Source organism: Herpailurus yagouaroundi, unplaced genomic scaffold, assembly GCF_014898765.1.
Source record: "Herpailurus yagouaroundi ecotype Mexico unplaced genomic scaffold, PumYag 246, whole genome shotgun sequence".
Taxonomy (NCBI): Eukaryota; Metazoa; Chordata; class Mammalia; order Carnivora; family Felidae; genus Herpailurus; species Herpailurus yagouaroundi.
In genome coordinates this window covers 4,207,413-4,232,809 of record NW_024412463.1, presented here as the reverse complement: position 1 = coordinate 4,232,809, position 25,397 = coordinate 4,207,413, and the positions used below count along the sequence as shown (strand labels likewise).

At 47.2% G+C, this 25,397-nt stretch overlaps 1 protein-coding gene and 2 long non-coding RNA genes across 4 annotated transcripts in view; 2 read left to right on the top strand and 1 right to left on the bottom strand.

Moving 5' to 3' along the window:
* The window catches only part of LOC121020123 (uncharacterized), a 10,980-nt gene extending 5,731 nt beyond the window's left edge, over window positions 1-5,249 (top strand). The window contains exons 4-5 of one of the 2 annotated variants that reach the window (XR_005785955.1): window positions 298-349; window positions 5,144-5,249. This is a non-coding gene — a long non-coding RNA (uncharacterized LOC121020123). The remainder of the gene's footprint in view (window positions 1-297; window positions 350-5,143) is intronic. The other variant, XR_005785954.1, reaches the window with a different exon arrangement.
* Window positions 5,250-5,744: 495 nt separating this feature from the next.
* LOC121020124 (uncharacterized) lies at window positions 5,745-8,443 on the bottom strand. The gene is made up of 2 exons (XR_005785956.1): window positions 8,215-8,443; window positions 5,745-5,777 (listed from the first exon to the last, which is right to left on the bottom strand). It is a non-coding gene; the product is annotated as an uncharacterized LOC121020124 (long non-coding RNA).
* A 6,209-nt stretch (window positions 8,444-14,652) lies between these two features.
* The window catches only part of ZNF217 (zinc finger protein 217), a 17,397-nt gene continuing 6,652 nt past the window's right edge, over window positions 14,653-25,397 (top strand). Inside the window, exons 1-3 of the mRNA XM_040459745.1 lie at window positions 14,653-19,342; window positions 19,558-21,326; window positions 24,735-24,947. Coding sequence (XP_040315679.1) covers window positions 19,934-21,326; window positions 24,735-24,947 — 1,606 coding nt within the window. The 5' untranslated portion in view covers window positions 14,653-19,342; window positions 19,558-19,933. The remainder of the gene's footprint in view (window positions 19,343-19,557; window positions 21,327-24,734; window positions 24,948-25,397) is intronic.

Sequence of the window (25,397 nt, the reverse complement as noted above, 5' to 3'; positions counted from 1 at the left end):
AGAGAGAGACACAGTTCAAGTGGGGAAGAGGGGCAGAGGGAGAGAGACAGAATCTTAACCAGGCTCCATGCTGAGCTTAGAGCCTGATGTGGGGCTCGATCCCACAACCCAGGGATCACGACCTGAGCCAAAATCAAGAGTCAGACACTCAACCTCAACCTACTGAGCCATCCAGGCGTCCCTACGACATTTTTCATTTCACAGACGTTTATTGCCTCCCAGCTGTGTGCAAAAGAGCACTCTGCTAATTGCCTTTGGGACGTGAATTTGCATGACCTTTCTTCCCTACCTTCAAAGGAGATCTGGAGTCTACTGGGGACTTTGGAGGACTTGGAGGAAGAGTAAGCAGGTACATCAAGAATGCCAGGGAGGGACTGAGGTGGGAGGGGCCAGCCCCGGGGCAACCAAGTGAAATATTGTTGTTCCAGGATTGGGGGTGGGGAGGAATGCTGGGTGAGGATGTTTCAACCCTGCCCCAGAGACACTCACTCATGGCTGACTGGTGAACATTCAGGAAATAGGATGTCGAGAAATGTGCATCAGTGTAGATTTTTAGAAGAGAGGAGATTTCGGCTGGTGACAGAGCTGGGGTTTGACATTGGGTTCAAATGGCCCGCTGGCCTCAGTGTCATCTGGAAGGTTGGGGAACCAACTGTCAGCTGGGTGGCCTCAGGCGGGCTACTTACTCATCTTGAGTCTCAGTTTCCTCTTGTTAAAGCAAAGGCAGTGATAACTTCAAGGGGTGAAGATTTGGCTAGTCCAGTGGCCAGGTAGGCTTATCGGTGACAGCTCTGATTCTCTGAGCGCGCCCTCCACACGGGAGAGAAAGTAAACGGTGTCCTCCAGTTTGCCACGTCTTCTTTGTTGCACCAGGTGCCGCCTTTCAGGAGCCAATCTCTCAAGGAAGAAACACTGAACTTGAAGTTCAGTGGGTCAGTTTTTCTTGCGTTTCTTTCCAGTCACATCCCAGTGTTGGTGGGATAAAGTCCCCCCAGCAATCCCGCCTGCCGCATTATCAGGGATTTTGTTTTTATTCTAGGAGACATGGGGAGTTTTAGGCAGGGCCCTGATGTAATCAGATGTGACTTCTGAAAAGATCGATGTGACTTCTGAAAAGATCGATGTGACAGAGAGGTGATTGTCTGCGCTTCTGCTGGAATGGTAGCTCGGTCCACGTAGAGCTCCCTTCCCTCATAGTTGCGTCCCAGGCCCGTGGCAAACAATGCTGGCCACATTCTGTGGGTTGAATGCATATTTGACCTCTCTGCATTTAAAGCAAGGCTAGAAGTAGCCGTTGTGTTACTAGGAGGATGTGATGATAATAGATGTAAAGTGCCTGGCACGCAGTTATTTATTTACTTATTTTTCCGTCCAGTATTTAATGAGCATCTGCTATGTGCTGGGCTTGGTTCAAGGTCCTGGGGAAGCACCAGCAGGGTGTGGGGGTAAGACTTGGCCAGTGTCGACACAGGAAAGGAGGCTGCCGTTTTATTGCCTCTGGGCCTTGGGAGAGCTGCTTAATCCCTCTCTGCCTGGGTTCTTTGTCTAATAAATGGAAAAATATAAACCCTACCTCACAGGGTCATTAGAGGGGTTAAATGAGTTACAAAGTGAAAAAGCACACATTAAGAATTCAATAAATGTTAGCGCTTATCAGCTAGCCTCCCGGCCTGCTGGCTCTGCTGTTGGCAGAGGACCTCTTTGAAACTTTGGTGCTCTGGTCCGCACCATCCATCCATCCCAAGGCAGAGAAATAAATGCAGGAGGCATTGCTGGGTGGGAGTCTGGACAAGTCCCTGCCCTTAGTGGCGTTAACAGTCTGATTCAGACCAAAAAAACAAAACAAAACAAAACAAAACTCACAAAAACAAAACAAAAGAAAATGAAATCTCTAACCAGCTACACAGATAGCCCACTAGACCCTTAACTCACCCAGGAGGGAGAGATGGAAGGAAGAGGAGAAAACAGGACAAGGAGCCCGTATGCTCTTCTCAGCAAAGGGCGGAAGCTTGGGTGTCAGGACTCCTGTAAGTGCTGCCAGGGACGCTGAGGCCAGAGTCCCAGGTATACTCAAAGACAGTCCCACGTGGGGCGCCTGGGTGGCTCAGTCGGTTGAGCAACCGACTTCCGCTCAGGCCATGATATCACGGTTTGTGGGTTCGAGCCCCACGTTGGGCTCTGTGCTGACAGCTCGGAGCCTGGAGCCTGTTTCAGATTCTGGGTCTCCCTCCCTCTCTCTCTGCCGCTCTCCTGCTCATGCTCTGTCTCAGAAATGAACATTAAAAAAAAATAGTCCCACGAAAAAGTAGAGCCCTTTGTGGAGGGATACTCAGTGTTGATGAGCTGCCCTGTGTTATTGGACATCCAGCTGCCCTGTGGTTTGACCCCGACAAGCCAGCCATCCAATGAGGCAGGCAGGGAAGGGGTTAGAATCCCCATTTGCAGATGAAGAAAGAGAGCCAAGATCCCAGGGACTGGCCTGAAGCCCCAAATCTCAATTCCCTCCCCACGGGACCTCTCTGCAGCTAAGCTGCATGTTTTACTATTCCTTTCGGTATGCGTTTGTTGTGAGCGCATCTACTGATCATTGCTGTGGGCAGACATCTACGCAGAGATGGAGTGGTAGTTGGAAATACGTTTTCAGAGTTGAGGGGAAGGGCACCTGGGGGGCTGAGTTGGTTAAGCGTCTGACTCTTGGTTTGGGCTCCGGTCCCGAGCTGGCGGTTCACGGGTCCAAGCCCCGCATCGGGCTCCGAGAGAGCTGACCATGCAGAGCCTGCTTGGGGTTCTCCCTGCCTCTCTCTCTGCCCCTCCCCATCTCTTTCTCTCAAAATAAATAACAAATATATGTTTGGGAGCCCTCAACATCTAGATGGCCTTTTGGGCCATTGGGCTGTGGATGGAATCGTCTAGGGAATGAACAGGAAAAGAGACCACAGGGCACCAGCAATGGGCCTTGGGTGCTTCCAAGGCTGGAGGTCAGGGAGAGGCGAAGGAACCAGCAAAGGGTTCTGAGAAGGAGCCTCCAGTGAGGACCAGAGGGGGCGGTGGTGGAAATCGACAGAACGTGGGGTTCCAAAGCAAGGGAAAAAGTGTTTCAAGGGTGAGGAAGGGGTCAGCTCTATCAATATATGAGGCAGACATACTATCTGCTGTCTATGTGTTTGTCTGTCTCCCTCTAAAAAGGGGCAAACGCTGGGGCGCCTGGGTGGCTCAGTCGGTTAAGCCTCTGACTTTGGCTCACTCCGGTCACGACCTCCTGGTTCATGAGTTCCAGCCCCGAGTCAGGCTCTGCGCTGACAGCTCGGAGCCTGGAGCCTGCTTCGGATTCTGTGTCTCCCTCTCTCTCTGCCCCTCCCCCCCGCTTGTGCTCGGTCTCTTTCTCTCTCTAAAAAATACATAAACATTAAAAAAAAAATAAAAAGGGACAAACGCTTTGTTTTGCTTCCCTCAAGCTCTGTCTCCTGTGCCTAGAACAATGCCGGGCCTCCCCACTCGCCCCTGCAAAACTCTGGGTTCACAGCTCTGTAGTGTGTCTCATTTGATTCTCCAGAGTCTTACAGAAAAATAGGTATTTACATAATTAATAAGTATATATACTTCCTTTCCAGTTTTATTGAGATATGATTGACATATAGCCTTGTATAAGCCTAAGGCGTACAACATAATGATTTGATGTAGGCACACGTTGCAAGATGATTAGTTAACATCCATCACTCCATATAGTTACAGTTCTTTTCCTTGTGATGAGGACTTTTAAGGCCTTCCTCCTGCTCTTCCACCTCTTCATCATCACCACATTTGGTGAAGAAAACTGCTGCCCAGAGAGACTAAATCATATTCTAAGGCTAAGGCAGCTCTCAGAAGGTGTAATGGAATAGTTGAGACAGGACCCGTGGCGAGAAGAGGTCCCGAAACCTTGTCAGAGGGAAGCCACCCCCTCCCCACTCCCAGGCACAGAAGCCACCATCTTGAAAGAAAGGGTAGGGGGTGCCAGGCAAAGGGAGCCACAGGTCTGAAGGCTCTGGGTCAGAGGGAAGGCCTCAGGGCTGAAGCTTAGACTCCCACGGAAGGGCTTCCACAACTTGAAGCTGCAGGTTAGGCAGGGGCCAGATGTACAGAGTCGGGGAGGCCAGCTCTTGGAGTTTGTTCTTTAACCCCCCTTTCCCCTCCCCAGGCCATAGGAAGCCATTAAGCAGGGCGGTGACAGGATCTGATTTACCCTGTAAAAGATCTCCTGGACTTAGGGTGGAGCTTGTATTGAGGCAAACTTAGAAAGGAAGAAGCTGGCAGGCGCCTTACGCGCTCCATGTATTTGGAGGAGAGGGTGAGAGGGGATGGTGCTGTGTTAGAGACGGAGGTAAGTGGACAACGTTGAGCTGTATTAACATAGAAATTAGTGGACTAAAGGTGCATGTAGGGTGATGGAGATGGAATAGAGTTGGACTTCTGGGTTTTGGCTTGAGTAAGTGGGCGGATCCATGTATGGAGATGAAATGGGAATCGAATTTCAATAAACTTTGTTAGTCACCTTCCTCCTCCAACCCCTCCCCTTGTGCCAGAGGTCCCATCTAGAATATCAGGTGAGTGCAGAAAGGTTTCAAGGGGTGTTCAAGTCACGTGACACATGTAATTAATCCATATGTGTATATTTTATGTTTATTTGTTTTTAGGTTTACTTTTGAGAGAGAGAGAGAGAGAAAAAGCACAAGTGGGGGAGGGGCAGAAAGAGAGGGGGTCAGAGGATCCACAGCGGGCTCGCTGCTGAGAGCCCGATGTGGGGCTCGAACTCGCGAACCCATGAGATCATGACCTGAGCTCAAGTTGGGCACTTAACCTACTGAGCCACCCAGGTGCCCCGACCCATGTCATTTTTTAAAGAAAGTTTATACATTTACATTGTGAGTGAAGTCAGCCTTGAAAAGCACCCAGGATATTGGCGGAAAACAAAAGTCGAGCCCGAAGAGCGGAGGGGGAATGGGACAGATACAGTTAAAAATCAACTGTGCTCTTTGCACATCATCAAGGTCGATTAATTTAATCAAGTCATGATTGCATCAAAACCTCAATTTGAATTGAGCCTTATACTTGGCCCCTCCCTTTTCGGTTTGCTTGGAAAAACCAGTAATCTCATCTCTTGCAGTATTGTTCCGAGCCAGGTGGGCTGGCAAACTCCGAGAGAAGTCTCCAGGCTCCAGACGCTGCCTCCACTTCTGAAAGGTGATTTCTGCGATTTATTTTTATCATCTATTATTGCGATGTTTTATAGAGGGCTTAAAATTTCGAGAGGACTTGAGTGGGATCAAGAAACTTACTGGAAGGAGAGTTGTGTGGCTTTCCCTGGAGTTGTTGGGTGATCCGTCCTTAATTTAGTGCATTCAGTCGTGTTAAAAGGGCTGCCCTGGTTTCCTTCTCAAATGTCCTTTGTAGTTAGCAGGAGCTGGCAAGGTTCGCCTTAACTTTTTCATTTTCTTTTCCTGCTGACTCCTCACTGCAGTTTTTCAGGTTTTCCTGCTCTGAACACTGCATTCTTTTAAGTCGAGTGTCTATGTTGGCTCCATTTCAGCTCCAAGGATTTACGTACAGTTTCCAAAACTGTTTTTCTGCAATAGTTCCACAGGAAAATAAATACTTGTGAAATGGGAAGATCGTATTGCATTGTTCTTCTAATGAAGGCGAAGTCTCCCAGGATGATTCCAATAAATGTTAAATGTAGCAAATTAGAAGGGTTTTTGTTTTTGTTATTAGATCTGAGAAGGCTGTGTCGCAGGCAGCATCTGGAGAGAAAACCAGAAGTTAGGGAAATGAAGAGGTCTCCTATCACGAGGATTAAATCAGAGATAATGGTGCAGTTTTCTAAGCATACACTGGGAAATGTATCTTGAGGAGGGCCGGTCTGTTTGGATAATTGTGAAAAACGAGGTGTAGCTGATGTTTGTCGCGTTAAGGAGAGGTGAAGTGGGGCTTTTTCGACCTTTCTCCAAGTAACATGTGCAGAGCATCAGCTTCTATGGGAAGGGACATTTCTGGTCCTATTCTTTGTTTGTGTTGCTTGCCTCTCCGCAGCACCTGACTCTTTGAGAGATAGTCTAGCTAGGAGTGATGGCAAAACAGGATTACTCGTGGGTGGAGCTAAGTTTATGCAGACCAACGCTTGGTTTTCCATTTTCATTTCATAGAATAATAATGAGTTCTTCCACTTTTACTACAAAACCAAATGCTCCCAGTGTTCTCCTTTACTTTTGGAGTTTCCACTTTTAATTGTTTTGACTATGCATGCTTTCCAAGTAAATCTTAAGCGTGAGTCTTCCTGTTTTAAAGGGGGAGACTGTGTCTCACAGATGCCCTTACAGCAAATGCAGATCCTTCCATGTCCATTTAAAAACACAGTACGTGTTTGCAACCCAGCACTCAGTCACTGGCAGAATTTTTGCAACGATTTCCCAGTTTTATTGGCACATCTCCAGGAACAGGGTTCTTTGTAATTCTTTGCTCAAACATAAGGATGGCATACAAAACTCTGAGCCGATAGATCAGTGAAGACAATTCTTTTTTAATTTTAAAAGCTACAACATATACAAGGCTTTTGGGGGGTGGGGTGGGGGGAGGAGGAGAGAAACAGTAACTAACAAACCATAGGATGCTATTATGCTAACAAAGTGGTAGCTTTGTGAGGGCACAGAGAAAAAAACACAACCTTTTTTTTTTTTTTTTTTGCTCAGAAAATGATTCAGGAGCAACAAGGTCTGAGAGCCAGAAGCCTCATTGTTCTTAGTGGAACCATTATTTGTCAAAACATTTGATTGTTTCCCTATCCCTTCTGAAAAGTTTGGACTTTTCTTTTTGCTCAGTTTTGACACTAGAATTTTAACTATCAGTGCTATTGTGTTTACAGCATTCAAGGTTTCAGAGTTCAAAGGTTATCCATTAACATGTAGAGTAAGGCTACACTTAATGTGGAGACTCAACCTGGTTCCACTTGCTCATAGTTTGTTTTTGTAGCAATGCTCCAAGCCCGCTGTTTGGAGAAGTTAAATGAAGTTTCTTGTTTATGAAGAGTGCCCTTGGATTGCGTTTTAGGATGTGACTACTTATAAGGGTTTAAAAACTATTTGAAAAGAAGGTATTTGTCTTCTCTGAGAAAAGGAACCTGAGTACTACAAATGATCAACATCAGTGTACTTGGGTGGAAAAAAAAAAAAAAAAGGAGTTCTGGCCGAAGAATTTACTTCTGGCACTGCTAATTGTGAGTAAGTAATTGGTTCACTTCCTTTTTAAAAAAGACTAACCAGACCATATGTGGGGTTAGTAGTTATATATAAAATGACAGCAAAACATCACACTTGGCAAATTCTTCCCCTCTGCTAAGAAGCTGTCTCTCAAAATTCCATTTTCTATTAAGAACTCCACTGCTCACCAGCAGAGCATTTATATAGCCCCCCAATTATTAAATATATCCTTTAAGTGCCTTTCTTGATAGGTTTTAAGTTTTTCCATTGTGGATACACCCATATCCCATTAAAAAAAAAATACTTTGCTGTTTTGTTTTCGGTGAGTTGCCTAGCTCTGTTTACATTTGAATTCGTTTGCATTTTGGGGCAGAAAACTTAGTGGTTGTGATTGTTGCTTCTGTGGTTCCTCCTGGGGCGAACCTAAAATGAGGGAACACAGACAGGCCTTCGGAATCGTAACCTTTTTTCTCCTTTTGTGAGCAGGGAAGGGTAGGAAACGCTCTAAATACGTTGTTTCTGGGAAGGAGGGGGCAAGGCTAGTTTTGTCTCTCCCCCCCCCCCCCCCGCAGTTTAAACTCGGTTTCCTCCACGTGGGTTTCTATCAAAGCCAAGTGGATTCTTGGAACCCAGGCCAAGTTTAGAAATCTCAAGTTATAATAGCGGCGCAAGTCGAGCCCTTTTGGAAAAACAACAATTACAGGATAGCTTTATGAAGATACCCATTAAACCATTTTAATCATGTCACCTCCGCGACCTTGCTCACACTTGACGAAAATCTGAAGATATGCTTGTGCACTTCACTTTCTGACCTGCTCAGATGGGCGCAGAGGCTTCTGCTGGTAATTCGGGATGACCCGGAGTGCTGCTACTCGCCCCTCCCTCGCCTGGGCACACCTTGCGAGGGAGGGGGAGGCGGCGAGGCTGAGGCCTGGATCTGCGCCTGCGCGCTGCCCCCGGGGAGGGGGGCGCCCTCCCCGCGTACCTGTCACTGGAACCGCCGGAGCGCGCGCGGGCCACGTTTAGCCGGATGGCGGGAGGCGGTGTGTGTGGAGGGGCGGGGGGGGGGGGGGGGGGAAACTGTGTGTGGGGGTGGTGAAAGGCGCGCGCGTGCGCGGGAATCTCAGGCGAGAACGGGAGTGCGCGCGCTCGTCGGCTCGCTCGCGTCCCGGAGGCGGAGTCCGCGGCGGTGGGCGGGGCAGGGGCGCGCCTGCGCGGACCACGTGGCTCGGGGGCGGGGCTCAGGGGCGGGGCCGCCGCGGCCCGTGAAGGCAGGAGGCGGGGCATCTCCGAGCGGCCGGGCCGAGGGAGGGCGCAACAGCTGCTCCCAGAGCACTTTCTGACCCAACAGTCCCCCAGCGCCGGACGCGCCGCGCCCCGGCGGCTCTAGGGACCCCCCGCGCCTGCACTGTCCCCGCGCGGACGAGTAGGGGGCGCCCGCGCCTTTGCCCCCCGTGCGCACCCCCGCCCCGCTCACCTTAGCCCCGCGCCCGAGGTGAGCCCGGCCCCCAAATCCCCCGGGCGGGGGAGGGGTGGGGGCGGGGGGGCTCTCCCTTGTTGGGGGGGGTGGGTCTTCCAGGCGCGGTTTCTCGAGGCGCCCGGGGAGATGGTTTCGCCCCGCGTCCAGTGGCCCCCCGTCTCTTTTGGGGGGCCGGTGCGGGCGCGGAAGCCGGGAGGTGTCCGCACAAAAGGCCGAGAGAAACTCCCCGTCGCCTCCCCTCCCTCCTGCCTTCCCCGCCCCCTCCCCTCCTCGCCTGCTCCCTCCTCATTCAAACCTCGGCTCGCTCGTGTGGTGTCAGTTCAGTCCCGGCCGCCGCCGAGCGAGGAAATGGCCGAGGAGCCGGAGCCGCAGGTAAAGGGGGTGCGCCTCCCGCCCGCGCCGGGCCCAGGGGCGCCGCGCGCCCCCTCCGGAGTCCCCCCGAGCCGCCCTCGAGTCTCCCGTGCTCGTTAGCTCGCCCCCCTCCGCGGATGACCCCCGCCCCGCCCGGCCCGGCCCCCGCTCCTGCTCTCTGTTCCGCTCCTCTAGGGCGCCCCCTCCCCACCCGGCTACGGAGCGATCCCGGCAGTGAGGAGGTGCCGGGCGAGCCCCCGGTGTGTACAGTGTTTTACCATCACACTCACTCTCGGGGACTGACGGGAGGGCTTGGGGGCGGGGGAGTCCCCCCTTCTCCGGCCCGGGCCGGGGGGCTGGCCGGAGAGAGCCGGGGGCTGCGTGCGTGCGTGGGTGGGTGGGGGGCTGTTCCGGAAAAGTTGGGTGGCTCCGCCGGGCGGCTCTCCGGGTTTGCCGGCTTGGCCGTGGGGGGCGGGCGGAGGTGAGGGGGCCGGCGCAGAGCCCCCCGCGATGGCCCCGAGGGGGGGCCGGGGCAACTTGGGAACAGCCAAAACAATGCGTCCTAACAGGCGTCCCCCGCAAACAATGGCCGGGACCGTCCACACGGGCCGGGCGGAGGGCGCGTCTACAGGGGCCGAGGGAGGGGCTTGGCGTCGCCGCAGACCCCGACGCACACCCCAACAAGCCCCCGGGCGCCCCCAAATCCGTCCCCGGGATTCCCGGTCTCCTGCCCATCCCTGAGTAGGCGGTGCACGGGCTGCGATTCCTGGATGTGTGTGATAAGGTGTTGTTTTTTTTTTTTCTCTTTAATTTTAAAGATTTTTTGAAACTTTTTAAATAGCCCTTAAACGCTTAAAGAATGTCTTTATAACTTAATTCTACTTGGAGTCCCAAAGCCAGCTGGAAGCAGAACTAGTAACTCTAAAGGGCAGGAAGGATTGAAATGTTCGCCTATAAGTGTTTCTTTCTTTCTTTCTTTTTTTTTTTTAAAAGGGAAGTTTCTGCCAGGAGGCGCTGAGTGGCGAAACCGCGCAGTTTCAGATGTAGAGCCCTCTTCTCTCTAGCTTTGGCCCCAAAATGCGAGCTGCACGGGATGGGGAGGGGAGACGAGGGCGCTGCTGGGGGCCCCTGGAGGCCGGATTTGGGGCGGCCTGAGCGGTCCTGCCCGGATGGGGGCCAGACCTGCAGGCCGGTACCTGCGCCCCGGGGATCGGGACAGACGTCCAGGTCCCGGTTTGGAACCCGCATTTTGGGATTCAGGGAAGGGCCACCGAGGACGGGAAGTAGCATTCTTGGGCGGGTGGGATGGGGGTGGGGTGGGGTGGGCAGGCGGGGACTTTTCCTAAAGGTTTAGTTACAGGAACAGGAAAGAGCCACCAGTGGCCACTTCTGGGACCCCAGTGGCCTGCTTACACGGGGAGTAGCAGAAACTTTATTTTCTCTCTTTTTTTGTTTCCCCAAGGAAAGAATAGTCGCTTTGGAGTTTAAGGCTTTGCTGTGTTCCTCTTTGAAATTCCTTGAGCCTCAGTTTATCTTTCTGAATCAGCCTATAGGGCTTGAAGCGCTAGCTTGAACATTCCTAAATGTGTATTAAATGCAGGGCTGTTGCAGTGGTCCTTGGGCCAGTTTGGGGTCCTGTGGTATTGACTACTACATGCTACATACTAGCTGGTTTCCTCACTTTCTAGATCATTTGGAACCATTAAGCTGTATGTTTTAAGAAGCCTAGGTCTGATTTAGTTCAGGTTGATTCAATTATGTCTTCATCGCTTTTGAGTTGGTTGAATGAGTTGACATGAGATTAAGCCCAACAAAAGAAAAGGCAGGGTAGCAACAGCTGCCGGCCAGGCCTGGCGACTAGGTAGGGGTCTTGGGAGGCCTTGCACCTTCTCTTTTGTATATGTTAAGTACATTTAGAAATGTTCTGTTACTGTACGCCCCCCCTCCCCCGCCCCCCCCATGGATGGATGCCCTGGTTGATATCAGCTAAAACTTAAAATACTAAATTTTATAACACTTTGAGTGAATAATCTAGCGTTTCTAAAAAGGCCTGTCGTGTCTGGAGGGGCAAGTGCGGAGTAATACCCTAATTGCTTTTTGTCTGAAAAATATAGCAGTCAAACCACTGGTTTGTGCTTGCTTAGTTAATGTGTCTAGGAACTTTTAAGGTGTGTCCTTTAATGGTAGATGACTTTTTCTGAGAAGTCCTGTTTATTTTAGATACTGTTTTGTTCAGTATCCCAAAGACTCGTATTAGTGTGTGTGCGTTTGATCCTGGTGTTCTAGTGAAAAACCCCTCCCACCGCCCCAAATTGCTTCCATTTTTAATCAGTTCTAGAAGGTCTTAAATTCAAGAGGCAGTGTGACTTACTTAAAAATCCTCTTGTCAGTAGCCACTAGGCACACCATCTATTTGGCTTGTTTGTTCGAATAGGGTTAATAATCTGATTGCTTGGAATGTTAATTATTTAGCGTGAAGAAGAGGAAGCCTCCTCCTTGTCGGCTCCACATTGGTTTGCGTGCTGGGGGAGGAAGTGGGGGAGGATTATGACTTCTCCAGGCGAAGGACACACTTTTCCTTAGTGTCCAACTTGGTTCCAACCTTTTATCTTCACAGCACCTTCCAACGCTTGGCAGTGTGACCTTTGCTGTTTTTTAATAACTTGTTCAGATCGAAGTTTAGCAGTGGTCTGGGGTTCATATCCTTCCCTTTCACTTCCTAATCAAAAAAAGGAACTAATACACCACGTTGATAAAATTTGTAGAAAATATTTTCCCCCTTCACCCTGAAGAATCTATTTAGATAACAGCTTGATGGGGGGGGGGGGGCGCCCGGGAGGGGGGGGGGGGAGGACGGAGGAGTGCTAGGGTTTGCCTTTACTCTTTAAGGTGGAGGCTGATTTGCATTCTCTTTGTAAGCCTCCATTTTTTGGCAGCGGAACTTCTGGGAGGAGTAGCCGCCCGTCTCCCTTCCAGTGGACCTTTAAAGAGGAAATCAGAAAATAAGACTTCATCATCCAGTCGCTTACAAACTGATGAAATCATTAAGGAATATAATGGCCTGGCAACGACAGAGTCCCTCTCTCCTCATTTCAGATAATCACTTTACTCTCTTTTAACAACATTTATGATGAAATGGCATGTTTTTGCCACAGCAGGGTTGCCTTTTCCCAACCCTGGAGCACTCTTAATTCCGAGACGCTTGATTAGAGCCTCAGGGGTCCCCAAAGATGTGTTTTCCCACTTTATAAAATTACATTCTTTTCTCCCTGTTGTCACAAAAATGATATTGGTTGATAAGAACTTTTGAGTAGTTTTAATGACTCTTGACTGCCTACTATCTACCACTTGATTTAAAAAAAAAAAAAGATACTTTGATCTGACTCTTTTAGGACTGTGCATGATCTGGACCCTTTTTTATGTTTCACGTGAAGCTGTGTTTCCATTTGCTCAAAGATCATTTCATTGTCTTTCAATGTTCACATTGTCCCATCCCACACATGCCAGGATGGCCTGTGTGTTAGTTTTTTTGAGGTTGCTGGGGATGACTTATTTTAAATGGCTCATTGCTAATTTCCTATTTCAGTGTAACCCCCTGGCAGTTTGTTTAGTAAATGAATTGGGAAGTTGAAGCCAAGGTCCCGAACAATGGCTATATATTTTCAAGGTTTAGAATTGTACAGTAGGAGGGAGAAACCTGAGACTGTTGTATAAGCTGATGAGTATTCCACTAGAATAAAGTAAGTGCAAGGAGATTTTAATTTAAACGACTACATCTGGAATACACCTAATAGTTTTCAAAGAGTTACTGAGGTGTTACAAGTAAAAACCTGGAAGGTGTTTACAGAATAGCTACTGAGCTGAAATGAAAGAAATCCTAATCATATTAAATGCTCCAAGTAGGGAAAGGTTTAGTTACAGCCTGTAAACTAAAGGAGGCTGGAAGAGTCTCGATTTGTACACCTCACCTCCAGATTTGGGGGGGGGGGAGGGGTGTTAACCAGATTAAAATGCACGTGGAAGAAAGAATGAATTACACAAAGACAGCAGGAAATTTCTGAAATTCGGGAGAGGGAAAGCTTGATCGTCCTAACCGAATGGCCTCCTTTTGGGGGCAGCAGAAAGTTCTTGAAGTGTTGGCTGTTAGGAAGGGAGGCGATCTGGGCGATTCCTCTCCGACCGATAACACAGTTAGGCAAATTGGTAGTGGTGTGTGGGGCAGAGGATTTTGAATGGAGACCACGAGGGCAGCTGGAAGTCTGACTTTGAGGAAGTGCGACCACCGTCCTTCTCTAAAATCTGCCGTTCAGGACGAGGAAGCTCAACTCTTGTTTAGAGCTAGCTTCCAAATAAATGCTGGGGCTCCCCCCCCCCCCCAGCCCCCAGCAGCCAGCTGCCGCCACAGACCGCCCCTTTATGCTTAACATTGGAATGTTCATTAAACGACTTCACATTTGAACATTTGTTGACTGACTGTTCTTAACATCCCATTACTTCCTGCCCAGGCTAACTACATAACTGAGTTACTGGAAATCAGGGGCCAGTTTGGTAATTTTATGATCACGTTGAGAAATAAAATTACTAAACCTGAAAAGACAGCCGGGGAAGTTAAATGAGAGAATTAGTTTGAATTCCTGGGCTTTTGTTCCGAAGCTTTACCTAAGTTGTTTTTGACCTCCGCATTCCTTCAATTCGGGCTGAAGAGCTTCTGTTACCCGGAGTCAGATGCCAGTTTTTTAATGGATTCGTTTGTGTTTTGTGTATCGTTGTTCATTAGTTGCCAGCGTGTCAGGAAACGTTTTGAATTTAAACTATGGTTCTGTGGACCGGAGCTAGAGTCCACATCTGTTTTGTTCTTGAATCCCATTAGGAGAACTGCTTGTTTGTTTGTTTGTTTGTTTTTTCTCCTACCTGTGTCCATCGGGGTGACTTCAACACAGTTCATTTACACCAGAAGACGTGTGTTTTGGGTTTTTTAAAATCGGTGGCTAATTTTTTTTTTTTCAGTCCAGCATACAAATCTAAGGAACAGTGATTATATACGTATTAATTGAAAGGAGAGCTTTTCCCTGAATTTTGAAAGCAAACAGGTGACTTAAAAGAGCCAGACCTACAACCTTAGTATTTACTCAACAGAGATAGGGAGGGGAATCTTTAAATGTTGGCTAAAGAAAGAGCGCCTGCCTTAAAAGGCCGTGCCCGTGTTTATATTTAATCTGGTTCGTTAAATTGGGTATAATCAAGAGCACTCACCATTTGGCCTTGTGGAAAAAGTGGTGTAGGTGTGTGGGGTAGCCTTGTAGGGTTAGGGTTCTAGTTCCTTCTATACCTATATATGCAGTTATCTGTGTGTGCAGATACACAAGCGTTTCCTTTGTGGGGAGCGAGAGAATATAGGTAAAGATAGGTTGGCTTTTTTTTTTTATTGAAATCTCTCTTTTTGGTGCAGTTCTAACATCTTTCCAAAAGTAGTTAAGGTGTACTACTGGTGAAGTGGCAGGAATGGAATCTCACAGATCGCAAGGCTTCATGTGATGGCTGCATTAAAATTCTTGTTTTATTCATTTCCCTTATAGTTCTCTTTTTCCGATCAGGATGGGATTTGTCAAAGCCAGTTTACAGACCACAGGATCTGTTAATATTGATAATACCGAAACTAAAACCAGTTATGTGGCTTCAAGTTCACGTTGAGATCCTTTAACTGACCTTAATTGATTTGGAATGAATCAGGCAGAGTTTTTAATCCTGACACTCAAATGTACGAATATGATTGTATATTTTTATAGTATTCTGGTCTCTAATTGTATTTAGAACTGAGCCCTTATTACAGTTTCAGGAAAATGAGATGGCCGTAGGATCTTCCCAGGCTTTGCCTTTGAACCGGCCAATGGCTTTTTTATTTTTAAGCCATTTGCTTTTGACTAGTTTTAGATTGTGATGCTGAATATAACCTTTTGCATATTTTAATCTTTTCACTGAACTTTTAAACATCTTTTCACAGCTATATTAGGAAAGTTGGGTTGACCATTCAGCTCATGGGTGTGACCTTGGTGATTTCCTTGAAATAGTGTTGAAGGATTTAAAGTTACAGGTTTGGATTGTCGCTGTGGCGTAACTATGTACAGTTCTCCTCACTTGTCGGATTAAGGAAAAAACTCCTATGTGTAACGTACAGAAGGAACCTTTATAGAAAAACTGTTAAGTTTCCTGACCAGATCTTGGAGATAATTTCGCCCTTTACAGGATACAAATGAAACAGGCCAGAGACTAGCAGTTTGTTTGGGTGAAATACTTTAAAGATCATATATTTGGACACTTCAGTGACTCGGAGGGAAAAAGTAGAATTGCAGGAATACTGCATATTACTTAGTTATAAACAGAATTGTGTGTCTTTGACAGTTTTTGAGGACTTTGAATTCCTCTTGCTCCATCATAGGGTAATAAATATTCCATATCAAAAAATGTAAGATAACCTGTTTAGCTAAAGTGGAGGCATGCTGTCTGTAAAGGTTAACAGTGTGAGTATGTTTGTACATGAAGGACTCTTCCCAAGTCACAGCCAATTGTCAGCAAGGTGGCATTTCCTTCTAATTTGCTGTGCTTAAGCACAAATCATTGTATTTTTTTCATTAAGCATTGTATAATGTGTAATATTTGCTAATTTCAAAATCTGTAGATAGTGGCAGAATCTCCCGAGCTTTACTCCCCATGGAGCATCTGCTTTAAAACAAAACAAACAAACAAAAAACAGAAATGGCCTAAAGAGCATTAGACTTCTATTTTAGGCACTTCTAAGCAATATGGTTCCTACTGTTTTTCAAAGATTATGTTGTTGTAAATTTTTTCTTAAAGTACCTAATCACAGTATAAAGTAATCACCAGGACTCTTGCGGAATACCTTATGCCGGATAACCTCTTGCCTCGGGTGCCTTGGGGGTGTATAGCTGAAGGTTAAGTGTATCGTCTCCCTGAGTAAAGGTTTAAGAACGTTTTTTTAAACACTGACAAACAGTTTTGCAAACTGCCTTTCAGGAAGCCTAGTATGTTCTGAACGCTCAACTTCTCTGCAAACTAAAAGCATTTAGATTCTAGGGGTCGGATTAAGATCCTCCCCCTCCTTCCTCCTCCAGTTCTTTGTGAAGACAGACAACTTCCTGGGCCGGCAGTGCCTTGGTGTGCCTGCCGTGGCTTCTGTGTGGCTTCTGTGTTGCTCCACCTGGAGAACGAGGCTCTAGGAAGGCTGTGTGTGGGTGTGCACTTCACTCGACTGGAATGGTTGTTATTAACAGTAATTAGATTAGAATGTGTATTTTTTGGTAAGTTTTGTTATTATTCAAGTATTATTGCAGTCACTGTTAAAGATTGGGGGTTTTGTTTAGCAGATTGGTTTTAAGTGATACAGGTAATTGGTTTATAGTTTAAGGAAGTGTTTAGTCTGCACACGGTTTCTTAAGAGTCCGAGGCATTTGTTGTCAGATTTTCCTAGCTTGTCCTGCACGTCTGTTTTGGTGGGTCAGTAAGGAGCGTAGTTTTAAATCTAAATGATAAGGTTTTGCCTATGCTGGTCAACTTCATGGTAGGATTAATTAGGATTCTTGTTTTTTTATTATTACACCCTTGAAACTGCAGAGAATGGTAAATTAGATGGCAGCCATGGAGAGCCGTGTTGAAAGAAGTTCTCATGAACCTTCGGGTTAATTTTAATATCAGATCAGTTCAGACTGGTGACTGTGGCCAGAGATGTGCATTACTGATTGTATACCTGTACTGATGATGTTAGTGTTTGTTAATTTATTCACCAGGGGTTTATTGAGGGCCCAGCCCCATGCCAGGGACCCCTTCTAGGCATGGGGACATCATGGTGAACAAGGTCGACAGGGTCTCTGCTCCTGGGATCTTCAAACAGGTGGCCCAGGGTTTGCAGATTTTGGCTGAGTAGTAAGGATTGCCATGACTCACCGGGATTCTAGTGCTTAGGACAGTTGGGCACAGTCGGTGGCCATCACAGTCTGTGCCAGAAGCTTCCCTTGAGGAGGAAGTGCTTCAGGTTTTGCCTGGGAGGTTCTCCTTCCCCATCTGACCCTCGTAGGAGACTCCTGGAGCTGGGGGGCCTAGGACGTCCTTCCCCTCATCAGGCCTCTGTTCCGCTCCTACTTTTTTTTTTTTTTTCTTTTTGCACTGTGCCTCCTTTACTAATCCTCTAGGTCTTGTGTTAGAAGCTGATGATGACTTCTTTAACCCAGATATTTGAACATTTCAGAGATAAAAATTGAAACTAAACTGAGGCATTTCCTTCTGGTCACGTCATTACCCTGGATTGGAAATAATAGGGATGTTATGTACCCACACCGTGTTTCTAATTCAGAGGTTGAGTTTAGGAGTGGTGTCTTTTGGGGAAAGATTATTTGTAGGAAACTGGAGTTCCCCCAAACTTAAAATATCAGAGAGTAGTAAAATTTCTGACATACGTACACACACACACACACACACACACACACACACACACACACAGGTCCAACATAGAGGACTAACTTTGATTTTGGCAAATTAGGACATTAAAAAAAGTACTGATTGCTATTGCCACTCTTTCATTTTAAAAAAGCCAGTTTGCAACCCCCAAACAGAAAGGACCTCAAATAGAGGACAGCCTCTATTCAAATTGAAATTAATCTGTGTCGTTTTGTGTAGGACTCACTGAGTTGTTTCTCTGTTTTTCATCTAGATGTTGCCAGTGAAGACAGTGTTGTCAGTTTGATAACTGCTTGTCTAGAGTATGTACTGTTATTTCTTCAGTTAAAATATTACCTGGTACACCGGCACTCAGTAAATACAGACTGCATAGAACCCTAAATTATCAGTTACGTTTTTCAAATATCACTTAATATCTTGATTGGGAAAGCATCAAATATTCTTTGGTGTCTGTCTATCCATACGTGTAGCTCTGCCCCTGGAACCCTAGACATTGGGAACTCTTAAGGGTGATCCTGTAATTTAACCGCCTGCAGTAGGTAGATGAAGGTGAGGTAGGTAGGTGGTGGTGACAACTTTAAGGTTGTGACTTAGCCAGAACTAGAACTCGGGCCTTTGGAGTGTTCTGTTAAAGCCCACCAAGCTGGTAGCCAGCCCAAGAGTTTTATCCTCCATTGTGATCACAACAAAGGACTCAGAAATTAAGATAAAACACTTCAGTACCTTCTTTCTTTTCCCTAATCTTTGATCTGCAGCCTTATTTAGAAAAGCTTAATGTTAAAGATCTAGTGTATTCAAAACTAAAGATAGCAAAGAGCATGAGAATTTTCTTCTATTATGAGTATAAAGTAGGGGAAGAAATGTTTCCTTGTCTTCTCTGAGCCTAGAGGCCCTTGCTCTTTGAGGAAGTGGAGAGAAGGAAAGTCAAGGCAAGGTGGTGGGAGTAGTTTGCAAGTCTTTTTGTTCTGTTGGGTGGAATTAACAGACTTCAGGTTAAGTAGCTGAGTCTATTTAGAAACAATTCTGTGCTTGCCAGAAAGGTGGAGGGGAGGGTGTTGGGTTTGAAGGTTAATTCTTCTCCAAGAATGAAAATTGGCTTCTAAATCTGAGCCTGCAGAGCCACATAAAGTAATCATCCATTTTTCACCTGGCCAGTGCATAATGGGAAGGGTGGGTTAAAAAAGTGGGAGGACCCGTTTTCTGATGAAAGACTGAGCCATGTTGACCCTGCCATGTGGAGGATTTTCAAGTGTACCCTCACCGAGTAGCCTGGTTCGTGTGTTTCCTTATTTGTTGTGTGCACAAGGGAGCCCTACCCTGACTTTTGTTGAAGGCAGTTTCTGCCTTCTGAAAAAGCAGCTGGGATTTGGGCAGTGGGTTGAGGGCTAGAATATCCTGTGAACCAAAATGATTCAGGTTCCCCTTGGCCACGATGAGCCTCATTCTGAGGTGTTCTGTAGTTTTTGAATGTGGATTTTAGGAAAGGTTTCTGTTCTCGTGTGTGTTGTTGGCCTGTGCGTGTGTGATCTTCAAGGGTGCTGTTCGGCATTTGTGTCTTGACTGTATAGAAGACAGTTTGAAGTTCGGGCTTTAAACGTTTTATTTAGAGAGGGCCTTACTTGGCACTCTTCACAGTTGGTATCATCTCTAGATTTGCAGGGGCTCTTGGTAAGGACAAACATTGCATTGCAGTGGCATTTAAACTGCATTCAGCTGAATTTAACCGTTTCTGTCCTGAATCTTCAAGTTTAGACTTCAATCATTAGAGCACCACGTTTTCAGTTTCTTCCCTGGATGAAAATCCAGCGATTTGGTAAGTGTCCTGAGTGGGTAAAATGCTAACGATTTAATTAACGGGCATGTTTAACAGGATGCGCGATGTTAGTCGAAAGTGGAGTGGACGAGCGAGGCACCCTCTTCTGCCACAAGCGGACCAGCTGTGCGTCGTCCACACCGGGCTTCTCTTCCCTCTGGCCGCAGCCAGCTAACCATTTCTGTGGTTTTTGGTTTTTGTTTTTCCCCCTCTAGGTTTTGGAAATCCCTGGTCTCCAGGTTGCTGGGATTGACTTCTTGCTCAATTGAATCCCTCACTCAATGGAGACAAAGAGAATGAACGCTCCGTGCTGACTCATATTTGAATCAAAGCGCTGGGGAGTCTGTCTGCCTTGTTTGTGCAAAGAACCAGTGGTTGGCTCTGCCACCGAGCTTCCTAAGACTTCTGAAGATAAGAAGCTACAGGAATATATACTTTGCTTTTGAACTTTTGTAACAAATACTCGTTCTCGTTTTAAGTCCAGGGCTGCTGGGGGCGTGAGTGACAAGTCTTACAAGTGGCCTTATTCCAGTTCCAGAAATCCCTCCACCGGATTCTTACTTTGTATACAATCCTAAAGTGCCAGGAAACATGCCAACTCAGTCCCTGCTGGTGTATATGGATGGACCAGAAGTTATTGGCAATTCTCTTGGTACCCAGATGGAGATAGATGATGCCGTGTCCATAAAAGGGACCACCACCGTTCCTTTCCGAGCTACGCAAGAGAAAAATATAATCCAGATCGAAGGATATATGCCCTTGGACTGCATGTTCTGCAATCAGACCTTCACGCATTCAGAAGACCTTAACAAACATGTCCTGATGCAACATCGGCCTATCCTTTGCGAGCCGGCCGTTTTGCGTGTGGAAGCGGAGTACCTGAGTCCTCTGGACAAGACTCAGGTGAGAACGGAGCCTCCAAAGGACAAGAACTGCAAAGAAAACGAAGAGTTCAGCTGCGAAGTGTGCGGGCAGACGTTCAGAGTCGCTTTCGACGTCGAGATCCACATGAAGAAGCATAAGGACTCCTTCACTTACGGCTGTCATGTGTGCGGACGGAGGTTCAAGGAGCCCTGGTTCCTTAAGAACCACATGCGGACACACACCGGCAAAGCGGGGGCCAAGAGCAAACTGCAGCCGGGCGCCGAGAGCCCCGCCACCATCAACGAGGTGGTTCAGGAGCACGTGGCGGAGAGCATCTCCTCTCCTTACAAAATCTGCATGGTTTGTGGCTTCCTGTTTCCAAATAAGGAAAGTCTGATCGATCACAGGAAGATGCACACCAAAGACACTGCTTCCGGCAGCGGAGGCACACAGACAGACTCTCCGCAGGGGGGGATGCCAGCTCCGGGGGAAGAGTTCCTGCAGTTCTTGAACTTGCGGCCCAAATCGCACCCCGAGACCGGGAAGAAGCCCACCAAATGGATACCTCAGCTCGATCCGTTCACCACCTATCAGGCCTGGCAGCTGGCCACCAAAGGAAAAGTCGCCGTCTGCCGAGAAGTGAAGGAGCAGCCAGGGCAGGAGGGCAGCACCGACAACGATGATTCGTGTTCCGAAAAAGAAGAGCTGGGAGAAATTTGGAACGCCGGAAAAAGCCATCCCGAAGGTTCTGGAAAGCCCAAGCCCAGCAAAAGCGGCTGCGCGGGCCTCTCCCAGGACAAGGAGAAGCCCAGACCCTCCGGCGGTGAAGTGCCTTCCGTGGAAGCCGACCCAAAGCTGTCCGGGAACAAAGAGAAGCCGACGCACTGCTCTGAGTGTGGCAAAGCCTTCCGGACCTACCACCAGCTGGTCTTGCACTCGAGGGTCCACAAGAAGGATCGGAGGGCCGACGCCGAATCGCCAACCATGTCCGTGGACGGAAGGCAGCCTAGGACGTGTTCTCCGGACCTAACCACCGCCCTGGACGAGAATGGAGCCGTCGATCGAGAAGGCGGTTCTGAAGATGGGTCTGAGGACGGACTTCCGGAAGGGCTCCATTTGGGTAAGTGAGGCGCTCCGTTGCGTGCTGTCTTTCCTCCGCCTCCAGCCCCGGACAGCGCTGGCAGGTTGGTGTCGGAGAGCCGGGTTTGGGTCCAGGCTCTTCTGGTACCCTCCTCGTTGTAAATTCACCTAACCTCTCAGGGCTTTGATTTTTCTCAAGGTTTCTTCCTGTTCTGAAAACTGTGTGATTTTTTTTCTTTCTTTCTTTCTTTTTTTTTTTAATATCTGGCTAACAAGCGACACACATTATCTTAACTGGGGCAGTTTTGCCCCCAGCGGAACCTGGTAGTGTCTAGAGGTCTTTTTGGGTGTCAAAACTGTGTTCGTGTTGTGCTGCTGGCGTCCGGTGGGTAGAGGCCAGGGATGCCGCCGAGTGTCCTCCCGTGCCCCGCACGGCCCCCCCCCCCCCCAGCAAGTCATTGTGTGGTCCTAGTGTCCCGTGAGGTCAGGGTTGAGAGACCCTGGGCTTCGCTCCGTTCTTCCGGCCAACCTGATCTCCTCTACAAAAACAAGGTATCCCTCGATGCAACAGACTTCCCCTTCCTTCAGTACCCAGCCTTCATGCCTTTATTCCAGATGGTTTTCTAGGGTCACGAAAGGCACTGGGAATGATGATCAGCCAGAGCAAGGGTACTGAGAGAGTTTGGTGAGTACTGAGAGTTTGGGGCTACCTGGTACCCTCTCCTCTCATGTCTGGGGGGACTAGTGCTCGTTAACGGTTAGCTCAGGAACTAAGTCCATTTGTGCTCAAAATAGAGGGAACGCGAAAGCACCAAAGATGTTTTAAAGGAATCTCGCTGCTCAGGTTTTCAGTGTCCTAATGGCTTTTATAGGAGACAGAAGCTGTCACTGACACATTGTGTCTTGAGGCCCAGTGGACATCGTATCTAAGGCAGAGAGATCCCACCCGTGTGCTTCAAGCCTTGCCCATCTGCGCTTAAACCAGAGACTTGGCATATCCATTTAGTAAGATTTGGTTTGAATAAAGGACTCTCCTGCTGGAAGACAGTTAAAAGAACCCCTGCGTCTTCAGCAGCCGAGTGATGGGAACGTGAATTAGTCTCCGAGAAACATCATCATTCACAAAAGTGGTCTTTGGTTTCAGCCGCTGCCTTCTGTCACTGTAACTTGATGGCTGGCTGGTCAGAACTCGAGTGTGAGACCCAAGATGAGTTTGACCAGATGATCCTCCCCAAACCAGTGCCCTGGTTCTTCTTCTGATCACATGATGGATGTGAGAACAAGCTGTTAGTTCCTCTGGAGTATTTAGAATGGTTGGACTTTGATGGGACACAAGGAAACCTAGCACTTAGCATACTACAGCCTTCGGGAATCTCGAAAGCACATTATGGTGTCTTAATGACATCATAAAGAAGGCCTTGAACACAGACCTCTATCTTTATAGTGGTCCCTGTTAGCGTGGGTCCCATTCTCAGGGGCATGTAGTAGTAAATGGGGAGATAATTAGGTCCGCCAGCTGCCCTGAAAGAAATGAAATGGCCAGTCACATTCTGCCAGCGGGTGGTGTGGGTGGTGTGGGCCGGAGAACCGGGTGGAAATCTTGGGTGGAAATCTTGGTGGTTGGGCAGATAGAATGCCCCATGATAATCGCTGGGAGCGCCGCTGACTTGCCTGGAGGCGGGTTCTCCCACTGCATTGTTTTGTGGCGGATTACAGGTTGCTTAACATTTCTTTGCCCTGATTTCTGTTTGCAAAATTTGGTTCGTCAGCCCTTGTCTTCCACCTCCCAAGGATCATTTCAACAGCCTATTGGTAAAAAAAAGTTTGCAGTTCTTTAAAACTCAGAGGTGATGCCCAAGGAGCAGGAACCAGGTATATGTGGGCGTTTCGTGTCCTTTCTGTTAAAAGAAAGGCATTTCATAACTTTTTGGGTATGATGCAACATAACAAATTCTGATGCATACTTGGGAGTAGGAAATTGCAGTAAAGTTCCGACTTGGCTAGGTGGGTGTGATTGGAAGACAAAGCTAGGCATTCTGTGTCGAGAGAATTGATTCTCCTCAATTTGTATCATGACGGGGTGGTTTCCATTTGGCTTACTGTTTTTTTACCATCAACCTGGCTTTCTTTTAGATTTACTTTAAAGAAGATCAAAAGACAAAGTAAACATTTTGTTTTTATATTTGTTCTACTTGAAAATAGGTTTAACAGTGGTTATTCTTGTAATTCTTATTTTTTAAGTCTTCATGACATCTTTTCCATCAGTGCCTGTTCCTGCTGTTTGAGAATGTTTAGAGCTGGATACATTTTCCTCTGGGAGTTGAGGGGGAATCATGCAATCTGGTCTCTGTTGTACTGGAGGCTGCCCAAGGTTTGCTTATAAACTGCTTTTTAAATCTGTAAACCAAATATATACAGTCCAAAATGCAGAGTGAGGAAGGAGCAGGGAAAGGAGGCCTTTCAAAGGTTGGAGTTCGGTTTTCAAGGCAAAATGGCCAGTTTAGTGATGCTCAATTTTAAGACATGACTTCACTTCTCTTGTCCTCATTGTGTAGTGTGTGTAGTAAGAGGAGGTTGATCGAGAACTCTGACACTCAGTTTTGTGGGAGTGGGTATCTTAACTGGAGCAAGTGGAACGGTCTTTTGGAGGGCTGGAGTTTAAATACAATAACCCTTTAAATGAGCGTCCCCGGCAGACCTTTACTCTCTTGTAGCAGAGATATATTCTCCTGCTCAGTGCAGAGTTTGAAGTTTCAAGTTTAACCCATTGTCACTTGGGGACAGATTCTGATTGGTCTCAGGTATATCTTGTCCACAGGAGTGCTGGCGAATGATACGGTTTGCTTTCCAAAACATGCTCAATTTTGACAAACAAGGTGTTTGACCCAATGCCAAACCTTTTATTTTCTGTGAAGATAAGGTTGTGCTTGCTACCCTCTAGTGGTAGCTGGCCTGATCTTAGGATCGCCTTCTGTCTGGTTGGGAAAACTGGCAATTTATATTGGCTCAGTTTTCTAAATCAGTTACTCTGAAGAAGCTGGTTATTGCAGCCAGCGAGTGTAGGTCCAGCAGGCATGTCGCAGACGTGTTGGGAGAACAGAAAGTTGCCCATGCATGTCAGTCTGTTAAGTGATCTTTCCTGTGATTGAGGCAAATGAGGAACGGACTCTTTTAACGATCCACTAAGTTGGCTGTACTCAGGAAACAAAAACAAAACAAAACAAAGCAAAAAACAAGGCACGCATGTTAAAAAGCTTGCGAGACTTCAGATGACCTCCAAACAGTGTTTGGTATGTTCCTACCCTTTCTGGTTTACCCCAGCACTAATATATAAAAGCTATTTTATGCTTTTCCAAAAATGCTTCCATCAAAAATACTTAAAGCCCACTTGTCTTACTCATGTACTCGAGCTGTCTTCTTACATAAGTATTTTTGTTTCTGCTTCAAGATAAAAATGATGATGGAGGAAAAATAAAGCATCTTACGTCCTCAAGAGAATGTAGTTACTGTGGGAAGTTTTTCCGTTCAAATTATTACCTCAATATTCATCTCAGAACGCACACAGGTAAGGAGCTTCCTAGATCTTTAATTCTTACTGGCTTAAACAATTATGATGCGGTTCTTTGTGTTTCTTTTTTTAATATTGTTGTTCAACTATGCTGTTAGATCCTTGGAGAATAGTTTGAGTCAGTGTGTAGTGTGCTAATGGCAGTCTGTTAGTGTCATTTTGTAACTCGAGCTGTTCCTGATTTTGAACGTAGTTTATTTACTTTCTGACTATTGTAGCCTCTCATCTTATTACAACTTGCTCTTTATCTTTAGTATGTTTTAATGCCACAGCTTTTTTTGGTATTGGTTTTTATGATTTGGGATAAAACGAGAATATGTTTAGAATTTCCTTGAGATTGTAGAAGCAGCTGTACCATAATGCTTTACGAGGCTTAAGATTAAGTAAGTTTTTTTTTTTTTCCCCCCAACGTTTATTTATTTTTGGGACAGAGAGAGACAGAGCATGAACGGGGGAGGGGCAGAGAGAGAGGGAGACACAGAATCGGAAACAGGGTCCAGGCTCTGAGCCATCAGCCCAGAGCCCGACGCGGGGCTCGAACTC